General features: G+C 37.3%; 1 protein-coding gene across 3 annotated transcripts in view; it reads right to left on the bottom strand.

Moving 5' to 3' along the window:
* PTH2R (parathyroid hormone 2 receptor) overlaps positions 1-17,096 on the bottom strand; it is a 143,999-nt gene that overhangs the window by 118,766 nt on the left and 8,137 nt on the right. For 2 of the 3 annotated variants that reach the window (XM_049106577.1, XM_049106578.1), the window contains exon 2: positions 3,080-3,188. In XM_049106577.1, coding sequence (XP_048962534.1) covers positions 3,080-3,188 — 109 coding nt within the window. The remainder of the gene's footprint in view (positions 1-3,079; positions 3,189-17,096) is intronic. The other variant, XM_049106579.1, reaches the window with a different exon arrangement.

Here is a 17,096-nt window from a genome sequence, read left to right as displayed (position 1 = left end):
AGTTGTTTATCATAAATCATTAGACACAGGAAATAAACCACCGTGTGAGGTAATAAGTATTGAAAAGCAAAGTCTATGAATATTAGAATTATCAAATATTATAATTCTGCTATTTGAATAAAAAACATAGGGCAGCCCGGGTGGCTCAGTGGTTTAGCGCCGCTTTCAGCCCAGGGCCTGATCCTGGAGACCCGGGATTGAGTCCCACGTCGGGCTCTCTGCATGGAGCCTGCTTCTCCCTCTGCCTGTGTCTCTGCTTCTCTCTCTCTCTCTCTCTCTGTCCCTCATGGATAAATAAATCAAATCTTTAAGAAAAAAGAATATAAAACATGTTTAATAAAAAAGAGAAGAAATTGAAAAGATATTGAAGATAAAAAAGACTATAAATACTAAATATAAAGATTCCAGAAAGTGAAAAATGGATAATCGAAATTAACTTAATGGATGGATTAAACAGCCATTAGACAAAGCTGAACAAAGAGTTAGCAGATTGGAAAATATATCTGAAGAAATTACCAAAACAGTAGAGAAACAAAGTAAAGAAACTGTAGAGAAACAAAGAAAAGAAAAATATACAAGACATGAAGACACAAAGAGTAGGGTGAAAAGATCCTAGATTTGTCTAATTGGTGTTCCAGATAGAAAGACTAAGAGAATGAGGGAAAGAAAAGTTTCAAAGACAAAATAGCAAACAATTCCCACCAATGGCTAAAGGCAGATCCTCAGACTTCAGAAATCAAATAAATCTGTACCTAGATAACAGAATAAAATTGCAGAATATAAAACTCAAAGAAAAGCTCTTAAAAGGAACTAGAGAGAAAAAAAATTAATCATCAACAAAGACCAAAAACTGATTTGTCACCAACAGCAATGGAAGCTAGGGCAAAGATTAAATAATATTCAGGTGCTAAAAGTATAATTCTCAACTAAGGATCCTATGTTCAGAAAAAGCACCTTTGAAACCCGAGACTGAAATAAACACCTTTTTAGACAAGCGAACACTGAGAGTATTCACTGCAAGCAACTTCTAACATAAAGAAATCTTACAAAAAGACATTCTTGTAAATTTTTGAAGAAAAATTAAAATATATAATTAAGATAAAACTATATGACCTTATTAATGTAAAATTATATGACAATAACATATAATTTGGAAGAAATTAAAATATTTCAAATTGCTTATATTATTCAAGAGGTAGAAGTTATAAACTTTAATAAAAATTCTTAAATTAAGTATTTGGAGATTAGAATGAAGTAGATCAAACCAGATATTTCATTATAGGGCATAGCTTTTTTTTTCTTTTTAGGGAGGGAGAGGTGGGGGAAGAGGTAGGTAGAGAGAGAGAGAATTTTAAGCAGGCTCCACACCCAGTGCAGAGCTCTACCCCAGGCTCAGTCTCACAAACCTGAGATCATGAATTGAGCCAAAATCAAAAGTCTTAAGCTTAACCAACTGAGCCATCCAAGTACCCTAGGGCATAGCGTTTTGTTTTTTTTTTTTATTCAGTTTAGTTAACATATACTGTATTATTCTTTTCAGAGGTAGAATTTCGTGATTCATCAGTTGCATATAACACCCAGTGCTCATTACATCAAGTGTTCTCCTTAATGCCCATCATCTAATTACCTCATCCCTCCTCCCCCACCTCTCCTCCAGTGACCCTCAGTTTGTCTCCTATAGCTAAGAATCTCTTATGGTTTGTCTACTGCTCTGATTTCATTTTATTTTATTTTTTCCTTCCCTTTCCCTATGTTCATCTGTTTTGTTCCTTAAATTCTACATGAGTGAAATTGTATGGTATTTGTCTTTCTCTGACTTATTTTGCTTAGCATAATACCCCTAGTTCCATCCAAGTCATTGCAAATGGCGAGATTTCATTCTTTTTGATGGCTAACAGTCCATTGTATATGTATACCACATCTTCTTTAATCATTCTTCTGTCAATGGACATCTGGTCTCTTTCCATATTTGGCTATTATGGACATTGTGTTTTCAAACATTGGGATGTATGTGCCCCTTTGACTCAGTATTTTTGTATCCTTTGGATAAATACCTAGTAGCACAATTTCTGGGTTGTAGGGTAGTTCTATTTTTAACATTTTTGAGGAACCTCCATACTGTTTCCCAGAGTGGCTAAACCAGCTTGTGTTCCCACCAACAGTGCAAGAGGGCCCTCTTTCTCCACATCACTGCCAACATCTGTTGTTTCCTGAGTTGCTAATTTTAGTAAGGCATAGCTTTAAAGACATTATCTGCTGCATTCTGACTGTTGGGAAGTTAGGAAATTCAGTCAATAGCACCTCTCTTTTAAAAAAAAATTCCTTAATTATAATCAACTATCAAGGCAAGAAATTTTCCCATGTAAACTCTTATAATTTACCTACTACTCCAAAGATTCCAATAAGTAACTTTTTTCAATGGCCCCAATAAGAACTGTGAGTGAGTACCAGGCCCCAAGGAGCACAAGCCACAGGTTCCTGTATATTTACAAGAGGAGAACCACTCAAAAGCACCAACACCACCACAAGCTCACCTGTAGAGTTGTTTTGTTTTCCTAGTTCCCCACTTGAATTTGGAACTAATTGAAAAATTACACAAAGAGTCAGGCATATGGAAATTAAATGATTATTTCACTAAGAAAAAAAATTTTTTTGAGAACAGGGCTTAGGTACATATAAAAGGGCCTCCTTGTTTGTTCTTCTGATATTTATCTGTACTACCCAAAAGTGCAAGCAATATGCGCAAGAAACAGAGCCTGCCCCCTCCAAGCCTACTACCTAGTTAAGGGCAAACCAGTACTCATGCTCTCTGCACACAAACAGATCTGAGGCCTGAGAAAGAGACTGACATGCACATGCCCAGCTGCTACTCTGAAACTCAAAAATCAGGCAAGTCATTCTGTCCATATGGAGGGAAGAGCTTGCGGTTAAAGAAATGAGAAGAGCCTGAATCCATTCTACACACTCCGTATAGAAACATGGAAAGACTAGTGAGGAACACTCTGCTACTACTTAAAAGGGAAACTTGAGTCTTTTTGAGGATTGGGGTAGGAACACAAGAAGACATAATTTTCAGCACCTTTACCTCCTTCCTGGAGCTGAGCTGTGATGTTGAGTTCACACTGTACTTTAGCTTTCAGCACAAGGACAATCTGCTCCTCTATAGTAATGGTGCCATCAGAATCCAGCTGTGGAAATGAACAAAATACAAACAGAAAAATATTCCCATTACCTCTTTTTTTTTAAGCCATGACATAATCTTTCATTAATCTACCTTCTAATATATTTGAAAATTAAAGTTTTGATATCCAGCTATCTAGAATAGTCTTCTGTCTGAGTCAAACTTTTTACAAGACATCTTTCACCAGACACCTTGATACCCATTCTCACCCTGGAACACGCTTCTAACATACAAGTGAATAATGATTTCTTATTGAATGAGTTCACCTTGATTTGACTTTAACAGCACCAGTCATAGAGAGGAAATTCTACTTTGGAAAACTTTCATTTCAATGAAATATATTTTAAACATGACAAAATATTCAGAAATGTTTGTTCAAAGCATGATGCTTGGACCACCTGAATCTGATGCACATATAAAATGCAGATCCTTAGGCTACACATCAGATTCAGTGAATCAGAATTTATTTTTGGAGGTGGAGACTGATAATCCTCATGTTTCACAAGAACACTTTGTGTTTCTTGCACTAACTTTAATGGGTTTGAGAATGAACATATTTGAAGGCACACAATAAGTGTGATCATTCTATTAGTCAAGTTACAAATCAGAGAAGCAGAACTATTAAGAGATTAAGGTAGATTATAGAGAAATACAGGTAGAGATAGAGACAATAAGTACTTGTTTTAGGGGTTTGATTAAATGGTTGTGGGAGGTAGTTAAACAATCTCCAGAAGGCTTTTTTTTTTTTTTTTTTTTGAGGCAGGGGGTCCTATGCTGGATGTGGAAATCTGAAGATCAGCCAGTAAAAAAGAGAAGATGAGTGTAAACAGAGGGAAAGTAAAAACAAACTGGAACCATGAGCATGAGCTAGAAACCATGAGGACACTCTAGAGTCCATGCAAATTCTTAGCAGCTCCAACCCTCATACTGTAGGTGTCCAACAGAAGCTGGCATTCTTTATCATGGACCTAAACACCACTTATCCCAGGAACCAGAGAAGTTAAATGAGGACCCAGGAAAAGAAGAAGCATCTACAGACTTGGCTGCTATCTCTCCCCAGTGAGCTGAGCCAACAAATAAACAACAACGTGTGAGATATGAAAGTACCTGCCTTGACCATCTGAATGTAAAAACCAAAATGGCTGCTGCTTCACTTCTGTTCTCCAGTGCTCATGAAAAAATGTCTTGTGTGTCACCCTAACCAGAAACTAAAGGGAATGTGGATTCTAGAAAAAAACATTTAACATAGCCAAGTTGACAAAGCCAACAAAGTCACCAAAATCCACCTCTGCCAACTTGGCACCCATACACATCTCTTTAAACCACATTGAATTTCCAGAAAACTCAATAACAAAGTCATGCTTCATCTAACATGATATAATTCATTTGGTACCAAGAATTAATCCAAAACACAGAATTTTAAGGAGGGAAAGATCTTTGTTATTTTCAGCTATGTAACATATTAAACTCTGTGGCTTAAACATTATCTCACAACGTGGGAGAGGCTTAGTTGGGTGGTTCTGGGTTTCAGTCTCTTATGAGATTTCACTTAGGGGTTCATCTGGAAAAAAAAAAAAAGGGACTTCATCTATAGATGCTTTCACCTAGATTTGACTGGGACTAGAGGATCCACTTCCAAGATGGCGCACTCACACAGCTATTGGCAGAGGGCTTAAGTTCCTCAGTGGCTGATAAGAGGAAGAAATGTTAGTTCCTCACCATACAGTTCTCTACATATGGTGCCTGAGTGTTTTTACAATATGGCAACTGCCTTCCCATAGATGAGCAATTCCAGAAAGAATGCAAGGAGAAAGCCACCATGCCTTTGATGATCTAGTCTCAGATTTCATTCATGGTCATTTTGATCATATTCCATTAGCTAAAACAAACCACCAAGTCTCACTCAAGAGGAGAGAAATTAATCTCTACCTTTTCAAAGGAAGACAGCAAAAAATTTATAAATATATCTTTAAACAACTACAATTTTCTACAGGTGGTCATCTATTTTCTACAAAGAGAGGGCAGCCCAGGTGGCTCAGCGGTTTGGCACCACCTTTGGCCCAGGGCGTGATCCTGGAGACCTGGGATGGAGTCCCACATCAGGCTTCCTGCAGGGAGCCTGCTTCTCCCTCTGCCTGTGTCTCTGCCTCTCTCTCTCTGTCTCTGTGTCTCTCATGAATAAATAAATAAAATCTTATTAAAAAAGAAAGAGAATACTGAGTACTGTGGTTTTGTAGATTTATTAACAATAATAGGGTCTAGAGGCACCTGTCTGGCTCAGTTGGTTAAGTGTCTGCCTTCAGCTCAGGTCATGATCCCAGCATCCTGAGATCGAGCCTCATGTTGGGTTCCCTGCTCAGCGAGAGTCAGCTTCTCCCTCTCCCTCTGCCTCTACTGCTCTCTTACTGATGCTCACTCTCTCTCTTTCAAATAAATAAATACAATCTTTAAAATAAAAATAAAATAATAATAATAATAATAATAACAACAACAACAACAACATCCAGAGCTTTGCCAATTCTGTTTTTCTGTAGGGACTTAGAAATTCTTAAATCAAATGAAATGATAAAATCCATCAATTTAACTAAGTGACCAACTCCCAATAATACAATCTTTTGCAAACCCCAAATCTTTAATTTCAGGCTGTAAATACTTATTCTCTAGAATCATTCTTTAAGGAAAGTGGGAAAATAACTCTTTTTATGTTGTGCAATAAGACACTACAGACTAAACATTAGAAATAGATGTTTGCATTATTAGTCATAAAAACTTAGAGATTACTGATTATTATTATTTTAAATAATATATAAAATGACAGACCGACAGGTTACCTTGAAATAAAGGATACAGAAAAAAATCTATCAGAAGAACTAGTTTCGGTGTTAAAAAAAAGTCTTATTCCTCAGAACATGAGAGACTCCTAACTCTGGGAAATGAACTAGGGGTGGTGGAAGGGAAGGTGGGCAGGAGGTAGGGGTGACTGGGTGATAGGCACTGAGTGGGGCACTTGATGGGATGAGCACTGGGTGTTATTCTATATGTTGGCAAGTTGAACACCCATAAAAAATTTTTTTTAAAGTCTTATTCCTGAAAATTACGAGTTTATTATTTCCTAATATATTTATTATAAAAAAAGTAGCTCAGTGAATAGTCTGGTATATAGTTTTAGAGATTTCTAGATAATATTCATAGTTCAATGCTCACATTTAATGATATTTATGAAAAGATATAATAAACAAAAACTAATTTTTTGGATTGGAATACATACCATAATTTAGTCCTCAGGTGAACACAATGCAGATCTTGAGTTAAAAGTACCTACATTAGGGATCCCTGGGTGGCGCAGCGGGTTAGCGCCTGCCTTTGGCCCAGGGCGTGATCCTGGAGACCCGGGATCGAATCCCACATCGGGCTCTCGGTGCATGGAGCCTGCTTCTCCCTCTGCCTGTGTCTCTGCCTCTCTCTCTCTCTCTCTCTCTCTCTCTCTCTCTGTGACTATCATAAATAAATTAAAAAAAAAAAAAGTACCTACATTAAAAGTGAGCCCTAAAAATCTCACTAACCCTAAAGGGAGAATGAAATGTGGGCACTGTAGGAAAACTGACATCTTCCCATTCATTATCCAGAAACAGCCAGGCACCATACACATTTTTTTCGTTTTGTTTTCTGGCTGGGTTTTTGTTTGTATTTTCAGTTCAATAGTTACTTTCTTTTACCTCAATCCTAGAAAACACTAAGTAAGCTGTGACCTTCAGAACTATAAATTTGATTAAGAGAAATTTTACTTCAGTTACCAAACATGAACATTGCAAATCATCCCTTGCCCATTTTTACTTGAATAAATATATTTTTTGTTTTCTTTTCTGCAGATTTAGCCTTTGTATAGGGATAACCTTTCCAGGAACATAAGCATCATATAATCTGTAGCTGCTATGGATATTTTGCCCTACACAATGTGGCCAGTTTAACCAGAAGCAAATTTGGTTAGACTGTGCTAATTTATGATATTCTAAATTGGCCTTTAGTCATTTCAAGTGAGAATAAAGAAATGTTTAACATCTTTTAAATTGCTTTCTCCCCCTCCTTAGTTACAGATACAAGTGTTCTTCACAATAGATGGACAGTAAAATCATAGCATACTTAAAACAGAAGAGTTTTCATGTCCAATGTCTGTTAATCCAAGAGCAACAATTGCATCCAAAATAAAATGGCACATTTAGTTTAAAAAAAAAGATATTAGTAATTTTTCTGGGCAAGTGACCATTTACAATTTGAAATAAAATGTTGTCTTTTCCTGAAAATAAAATTGTTGTTATAGATACTGATTGGTTAAAGTCAGAATATGCAAATTCTTATAATTGCAATATTCATACTCATTCCATTTTTAAGCAAACATGAACCCATAAATTAGATGTTTGAACATAAGAGGATTCTGAAAGGCAAAGAGCAGGAAGCAGACCAGCCAGGGACCGTAGATCCCAAAGAACAACACCAGTGGTAAATTCTCTGTCTTCTTTCTGCCTTATGTATTTGGGGCTTGGAGTTGAGACGCTGGCAATTCTGAAACACCAACAGATACTGACCAAAAAAAAAAAAAAAAAAGAAAAGAAAGAAAGAAAGAAAGAAAGAAAGAAAGAAAGAAAGAAAGAAAAAGAAAAAAAGAAAGCCTCAAGAAAACCATGCTCTGTACAGCAAGGAGGTAAAGAGACGGCCTGACTAGATAGAAAACTTTTACACAATAACAGCTCGAACTAAGCCAAACTCCACAGGAAAAAACCTGCACTTTTATGCCTACTGGCAGGAGCCACGGCCAAGTGGAGAGCCTAGACTCTCAGTCTTGGCGAGCTGTAAGGAGGTGACCCTATACTCCCTCCAGAGAGGTCTCAGAGCAAAGAAGAGAGCCAGGACATCCACCCACTGGTCTGTGACATGGCCATCACCCCTCAGGAATCAATGGAGACCGTGGGAGCCTGGACTTCCACTCTCTGCTGGCAGTTAAAAGGTACCCTCCTTGGGGCACTGTCAGAAAAGACCAAGTAGGAAGTCAACCTAGCAATGAGGCACCCTATTGTGGTGTCAGTGGAGACCACATGGGGAGGAGAACTCACATCCCCACCCATCAGCAACAAGGAGCTCCCCACCTTGGGTGTCAACAGCAGCTGGCTGGGGACACTAAACCTTTACTTCTACGGATACTCTCACTTCCCCAACTATATTAACACCAGATAAAGTAGACTTCAGAGCAAACAAAAGTACCACAGACCACCAAGAGGGACATTATATAAGAATAAAAGTATCATTCCACCAAAAAAAAAAAAAAATAGCTATCTGAAAAGTGTATGCATCAAAAAACAAAAATAGGGGCACCCAGGTGGCTCAGTCGGTAAACCAGCTCTTGGTTTCAGCTCAAGTCATGATTTCAGGGTCATGAGACTGAGTCCCTCGGGGAGCTCTGTGCTCAGCAGAGAGTCTGCTTGAGATTCTCCCTCTCTGTCTCCCTCTAGCCCACGCTCTCACTCTCTCTCTCTAAAATAAACAAATAAATCTTTTAAAAAAACAGAAAAAATATGTGAAGCAAATATTGACAGAATTGAAAGCGGAAATAGATAAATCCACAATTATACTTGGAAACTTAAATACTCCCTGCTCAATTGATATAACAATGAGACAGAAAGGCAACAAAGATAGAGAACTCAACAACACCATCAATTGAAAGGATCTAATAGACATTTATAGAACACTTCACTCAACAAGTCAGAGTACACATTCTTTCCGAGTGCTCACAGAATAAATACCAAGACAGACCATATCCTGGGCCATAAGATAGATCACAAGAAGTTTACAGACTATGTTCTCAGACACGATGGGTTCAAACCAGAAATCAAAAAGAGAACGATAACAGGGAAATATTCAAACACTTGAAAACTAAAGAACATACTTCTAAATAATCCACGGGTCAAAAAGGAAGTCTCAGAGGAAATCAGAACAATACACTGAACTGACTGAAAATGAAAATCCAAAATATCAAAATGTGAAGGCATAGCTAAAAAGATGCTGAGAGAAACTTGCAACACTAAATATCTGCATTGGTAAAGAAGAAAAACCTCATATCAATAACATAAGGCCCTACCTCAAGAACCTGGAAAAAGAAGAGCAAACTAAAACCAAAGCAGGTAGAAAGGACACAATAAAGATAAAAATAGAAATCAGGGGCACCTGGGTGGCTCAGTCAGTTAAGTATCTGCCTTCAGCTCAGGTCATGATCCCAGGGTCCTGGGATCAAGTCCTACATTGGGCTCCCTGCTCAGCAGAGAGCCTGCTTCTCCCTCTCCAGCTCTCCCTGCTTGTGTGCACTCGCTCGCTCTCACTCTCTCTCTGTCAAATAAATAAATAAAATAAAAGAGCTAGGTCTTTGAAAAGACAATAAAATTGACAAACTTCTAGCAAATGAACAAAGGAAAGAAAGAGAGAAGACACAAAGTAAATTATAGAAATGGAGAACAGATTAGTAGTTGCCCTGGGGTTGAGGAGGAGGAGATGTGAGTGTATCTATAGAATGGCAACAGACGGGGAATCTTTTGGAGATAGAAAACCTGATATCTTGACTGTATTGATGTCAATATGTTGGTTGTGATATTTACTATACTTTTATAAGATGTTACCACTGGGAGAAACTGGGTAGAGGGTATCAGGTTCTCTCTGTATTATTTCTTACAACTGCATATGAATCTATAATTATCTAAGTTAATTTTTTTTCAAAAGAATCAATCTGTCCTAACTTGAAAAAACACAATATATATAAAAATATTACCTCATTTTAGTACATGAGGATCTGCCACAAGGTGGTTGTAAAAAACAAAGGTAAATAAGAAGTGTTAAAATATGACTATAGTTTTGCAGAAATATCTCCTTTATAAAGTGAAGTTTCCTTGATGTACATAATGCCTTCTTAGAAAGCTATTATAATATTCATATACTAGATTTGGCTCTAACTCAGAAAAGATTGAAAGAGTATGTTTAAAGAGAATGCATTTCTTTGGACTACTTTCCACAGCCCAAGAGAAAGGTGAGCTGGTCTACAATAAGGACTTTTGTTTGGAATTCAGGATTTGTCATATGGTTTAGTATCAATGAGCCAAATAATAAATCAGTTTTATTAATTTTCTACCCATGTTTTTACACAGGTCTCAGAAGAGTTCATACAGACCTATTAATATTTTATTTTACTTTCTTAAGTACTGATCTCACTCTTAAGAGTGCGATTCCCTTAAGAGCAGCCAAAGTTTTACATTGTAAAGTGAATCTGAGATGAAATATGTTTTTAATTACTTAGAATTTACTGTCTGTAATATTGGGTTCAAATAGAGAAAAGGATTCTGTTATAATAAACTGATAGCTTTGGAGAAAATATTGAACCATCCACCTTTAATTAAAACATCAACTATGGAAGTGTCTCCCCCTTTGTCCTTTTTTAACTCAAACAAGTAAAACAAGTTATGTAGATAAAATACACAGCATAAACACACGCACACATGCACTCCACCACACAAGTGTCCATACCTCTCAAGTTTTTTAATCCTTTCACAAACTGAACTCTAACTCGGAACTAAATCTAAAGACCAGTCCATTTTGCATATTAGACAGTAAATCATAAAACTTCCCAGGACTCTGTTCATGCAGGAAGCAAACTGAAAACAGTTTAAGAATGCAATGTATTAATCCGTGGCCTCACTGAAAATCAGTTAGGATCCTTCACACCTATCATTCAACCTTTTTTCATTTTAACCACTCAAAATTATCAGGTATTTGTAGAGCTCCAAATACTCCTTAGAAATCAAGCATAGGGGGCACCTAGGTGGCTCAGTGGTTGAGCATCTTGCCTTTGGCTCGGGGTGTGATCCCAAGGTCCTGGAATTGAGTCCCCCAGTGGGCTCCCTGCAGGGAGCCTGCTTCTCCCTCTGCCTGTGTCTGCCTCTCTCTCTCTGTGTCTCTCATGAATAAATAAAATCTAAAAAAGAACGAAAGAAACCAAGCATAGTTAATTTTTTAAGTCATCTAATGATTATAGAGATGGAGAACAGATTAGTGGTTGCCAGGTATTGGAGAGAGCAAGGGACACGGTAAGAGAGGGAAGAGGCTGTAGCTATAAAGGTAGCAGGAGGGATTCCTGTTTTGAAACTGTTCTGTATCTTGACTACAGTGGTGGTCACGTGCATCTGCACGTGTGATAAAACTGCATAAAAGTAAATGCACACACACACCAATGAATACAAATAAAACCAGTGACACCTGAATTAAGCATGTGGACTGCATCAACATCAATTTGCTGCTTGGGCTATTATATTACAGTTATAAAAGATATTACCACAGGGAGAAATTGGATAAAAGGTATACAATATCCCTATATTATTTCTTACACTATATATGAATCTACAATTTTCTCAAAATACTTTCTTCATTCATATAATAAAGTTTTTAGCGAATTGTATTTAGTTTAATGATTATAACTGTGACAGAAAGACCAACCGAGTTTTCAATTAAACGCAATATAATCTACTAGTTTGAACTAAATTAAGTTCAAATATGTTTAGATTATTTGGCAAAGAACTTGAGAGCAAAAGAAAATCATGGATTTGGTAGCTCCCCAAAATTTATAGGCTCCTATAAATTTGAAAGATTCCCTACCGTCTCAAAGAAAATCAATTACAACTGACAATTTTTAAATTCCCACCCATTACTAGATCTCCCAAGCAAGAGACTGTCAACTATTAATCATCAACTAATTTAAAATGACTCCCTTGGCAATTCAGTGAAGTAACTGTATCTTCCTCAAAAGTAATTTACTTATTTTATGGGAAGTTGCCATCAAAACACAAATTCAGAATTAGCCAAGTTAAGAACTATGCACACAGGGTCAAGTAGGTTTGTGCAACATTCAATTCCCAAGTCAAAAGCTCTATTTTCAAATCTCAGCAAAATTGGCACAAGAGTTTTAGTTACTTAAAAACCTAACTAGCTGGTACATCTAGAATGGCTTTCAAAAATCATTTCACACTGAAAATTTGGAAAGCTTTCTATGAACACAGAAAAGCTAAAAATTTGCTTTGAATGGTGTCCCTGTAATTATGGGGAAATACAGAATTTCAAATACAGGCATACCTCGTTTTAGTGCACTTTGCTTTGTAGCACTACTCAGGCGCTATATTTTTTTACACTTGAAGGGTTGTGGCAACCCTGCATCAAGTGAATCTGTTGACACCATTTTTCCAACAGCATTAGCTTATTCTATGTCTCTGTGTCACATTTTGGTAATTCTCACGATACTTCAAACTCTTTCATTTCTTATTATATTTCTTATGGTGATCTGTGATCAGTGATTATGAAACACTGAAATCTCAAATGATAGCATTTATTCAGCAATGAAGTATTAATTAAGAAATGCACATTGTTTTATTCAGACCTAATGCTATTACACACTTACCAGACTACAGTATAGTATAAATAAAACTTTTATATTCACTGGGAAGCCCAATAATTTATTTGACTCACTTTCTTACAATATTCGCTTTACTACAGTGGTCTGGAACCAAACCTGTAATATCTCCAGGGTAAGCCTGTAGATCTTAAGTGTTCTCATCACACAAACACACAAAAAGGGAGGTGATGAATTTGTTAATCAACTGGATAACCATTTCACAATGTATATATATACTAAATCATGTTGTACACCTTTAAAAGAATCACATTGTACAACCAAAGGAAAAAAAAACGAAATGCAATACAAAATAAGTAAGCTACCCCCACCCTAACAACCAGTGTTGGCCTGTTTGGGGATGTAACAAATCATCAAGAAGATGATTATTTCCTTCAGGCAGTTGGCAACCAGAATTTGAGGTAGAGAAAATCAGGCTGCAGGCCAAATTTCAGTGGCCAACATTCCATCCATTTGTATCTATAGTGTCACCACCCCAGGCAACACATCTGTCATGCAGCATAGCTGTGGGATCCTGGGAAAGAGTAGCGGCTGGGAAAAATAACATGATTGATATCCAATGGGAATGAGAAGGCTAATTTTGAGCAACAGCAATGAGGTAAAATCACCATTAATAATAAGGTCAACAAACTATAAGGTAAGTTTCACATAGTAGAAACTCTGTGCACTCAGTAGCTATACAAATTATGCATGTCTGTTAAGAGAATAAAGGAAATTTATGAGAACTTGTAAAGTAAACCATATTCTATGACCTATCAAAAAAAGGAATGAATATTGGAATGAAACTTTGATTTTCCTAATTTCTAACATAACGATGTGACCACCTATCACACAACAGTTAGCTTTATGGATGAGAGAGGAGGTCAAGGTATGATTGTTTTTAGATAGTTGAATGAGTAATAGGGGGCAGGGAATAGGGAAAGGTAACATGTAATGAGGAATTTAGTCAGTAGATCTGGGAATAATACAGGGGTTCTAAATCAGTGAGAAGTAAGAGTCCACATGGACTTACTGGCAGTAAAAAAAAAAACTGAATCTAGTGGGTCAAGGGTTGGGGGAGCAGGAAAGAGCTGTATTTGACAAGACTGTGTGAGGTCAGTGTAGTCTGGGACCCAAACTTTTGGACAGATGAGGAGACACAGAGGGAGCCACTCAATGATAACAGTGCCTTATCAGGTTGACTTCTCTCCCAAAAGAAAGGTCATCACTCAAAGGTTGTATTAAATATTAATTCAAATGTAGAAACCTTTTTAAGAATGCTGAACATGATCTGTTTGAAAATGTGGGCATGTGCTTGACTGTATTTCTATTTTCAGTGATTATTACAGTGTCCAGCATAAGTGAGACCCTCAAAGTACTTGCTGAACTGAGTTGTCATGAATAGAAGGTTATGGGGGTTTTTTTATTGTTGTGTTTTAATAGACACATAATTGGGGCAGCATGGGTGGCTCAGCGGTTTAGCGCCACCTTCGGCGCAGGGCCTCATCCTGGAGACCCAGGATCGAGTCCCACATCAGGCTCCCTGCATGGAGCCTGCTTCTCCCTCTGCCTGTGTCTCTGCCTCTGTCTCTCATGAATGAATGAATGAATAAATAAATAAATAAATAAATATTTTTTTAAAAAATAGACACATAATCAATATATAACGTTATATGAGTTATATGATTTTCAGATGTACAGCATACTGATTTATATTTCTATATATTGTGAAATGATAACCACAGTTAAGTCCAGTTAACATGTCACCATACATTTACAAAATTTTTTTGATGAGAAACTTTAAAATCTACTCTCCTAGCAGCTTTCAAATATGCAATACAGTATTCTAACTATGGTTATCATGCTGTACATTATACCCTTGTGACTTACTTATTTTAAAACTGGAAGTTTGTACCATTGACCACATTACCCATTTTATCCTGTTTGGAGTTTTTTGTTTGTTTGTTAGGTAAGGTGCTCAATTTTTTTTTAACAGCTGTATTGAAATACAAAAAACCAGAGGTGCCTGGGTGACTCGGTCTGTTAAAGCATCTGACCCTTGGTTTCAGCTCAGGTCATGATCATAGGGTTGTAAGATCGAGCCCCATGTCAGCTTCCATGCTCAGCACCAAGTCTGCTTCTCCCTCTCCCTCTGTTCATCCCTCCAGCTCGTGCACATGCATGTTCTCTCTCTCAAATAAGTAAAATCTTAAAATATATATGTGTGTGTGTGTGTGTATATATATATATATATATATACATATATAAAGAAATACATATATTTAACGGGCACATTTTGATTGGTTTGGACATATGCGAACACTTATGATACCATCACCAAAATCAAGGTTATAGATGTAGCCAACATCTTCCAAAATGTCCTCATGATTTTTGTTTGTTTTTTGTTTTTTTGTGGTAAGAAGAGTTACAAGATTTATCCTCTTGAATTTGGAAATGAACAATGCTAGTATTGCTGTTAGCACTAGGTTGTCCTGGAGACCTCTAGAACTTGTTCACCTAGCACAGCTGAAGCTTTACTAAAAAGGTGTTGGTCAATAGATAAGGTGTTTTTGTTTTCCTGTATCTGCATAATAAAACACAAAGCTTATTTTGCCTTCAATGTAAACCTGTGCCAATGTACATTTGGCTGGATAACCTAAGGAAATGTTTTGGCACATGCATGTGCATCCATGGGTAGAGCAGGCTTCAGGAGAACGAGAGAATGCAAAATTCACAAGGGTAGAGATTTTGAGTTTTGCATTTTTTCACAGTGCATCCTTACTCAACCACTTGTACTCGCTTGCCACAAAGTTGGTGAGGAATGGGATGGATGTTAGAGAGGCAGTAAAAATGTTCCTTCCTTCCTCTTAAGTTTGTTGTAAGGATTAAAGAAAATGCACATAGGGTGCCTAGTTAAGGGCCTTTATAGGGCAAACCTGTATACATATTAACCAGTATTAACAAATCTATACTTTTATGACCTTCTACTTATACTTGACCAACATAGACTTAACGAAGCAAAAAGACAAAAATGCTGAATGTGAAAACCTCTGGCAGAAATCAGTCAGGCCCTTCTCATCTCTAGCTGAGGACTTACTGTCTACACCACACAAGCATGGGAGTAAAAGGTACACTGGGAAGAAGGAAAATGGACAGATGCTGCAGGACAGGAGATGCCAGGCACAGAGCCCCACTTCGCACTGTTGGCTTTCTGTCTCCCCCTCGAGTGGAAGCCCCTTGGAGAACAGGGCCATCTCTTAATCACTTTGAGGGCCTACACAGTAAAGACAAAACTTAAGGGACGCCTGGGTGGATCAGTGGTTGAGTATCTGCCTTCAATTCAGCGCAGGGCATGATCCTGGAGTCCTGGGATTGAGTCCCACACTGGGCTCCCTGCATGGAGCCTGCTTCTCTCTCTGCCTGTGTCTCTGCCTCTCTCTGTGTGTGTCTCACATGAATAAATAAATAAAATCTTAAAAAAAAAACAATTAAAAAAGCTTAATAGTCCAATGCAATTTTGCTGAAGTGAAAATGAGAAGACCTAGGGAAAAAGAATTTTTTGAAGGTACCTCCTTATGCTCACAGAAAACCTGTTAGCCAGTTCTCTGCTCATTCTACACAACTCACTGTACTGGTTTAGCAGTGAGATTCGTCAAGTATATTTATTCTACAATATTTACTGAGACCTTTCATGGACAAGACACTATTCACAGACATTGTGACAGAAGATAGATATAAAAGAAACCCAAGCCATGGATCTGGCCTTCAAGTACGTCAGGAGCTACAGTATGGCTCTTGGGCACTTCTTATACAATGAGCACGGATGGTAAAAAATGTGTTAAACTCACAAAAAAACTGCCATTACTAATTACCAATCTGGTGGGAAAGAGAAGCATGCTATGTCTTTTGGATTGATTTTAAAAGGCCTTTTTAAGACTGCAGGAAAGCCCCACATGTCTACTTATGGTTTCTTCTAGTTTTTCAGGTATCTCTAAGTTCAATGAATCAAAGTGAAAATCATGCTTAAGTTTTGCTTACATGACTACCCAAAAGCTTCTGGATGTCGTGTCTTACGACATTATTCATCTAGGAAATAAGACACCAGAACATATATTGAAAGAAATTCCACCTTGGTGCTCGTTACACACATGAGCGCCTTTCGGAAGGCAGATTCTCTCGCGGTGTAGGCAGAAGAATATGCAAGCTTATCTCATGCCCACAACATGTGCTTAAATGCATTTTTTAAACACAATCTTTGCTCTTAGAAAGTGCATTTAAAAAAATAACTAAAAATTTTGTTCTCATAGAAAACAGAACTAGCCTGATTATAGAAGTAAGGAAAGTGACAAGAAGTATAAATGACTCTCATTTAAGAAATTGCAGCCAGTTTGCAATTTGATGTAAATGGTCTCACAAAGGAGAGGCAGCAGTTACCTCAATCAC

The sequence above is a fragment of the Canis lupus genome, chromosome 37, assembly GCF_003254725.2.
Source record: "Canis lupus dingo isolate Sandy chromosome 37, ASM325472v2, whole genome shotgun sequence".
Lineage (NCBI taxonomy): Eukaryota > Metazoa > Chordata > Mammalia > Carnivora > Canidae > Canis > Canis lupus.
Note: the sequence above shows the minus strand (reverse complement) of the source record. Positions and strands in the feature narration are given on the sequence as shown.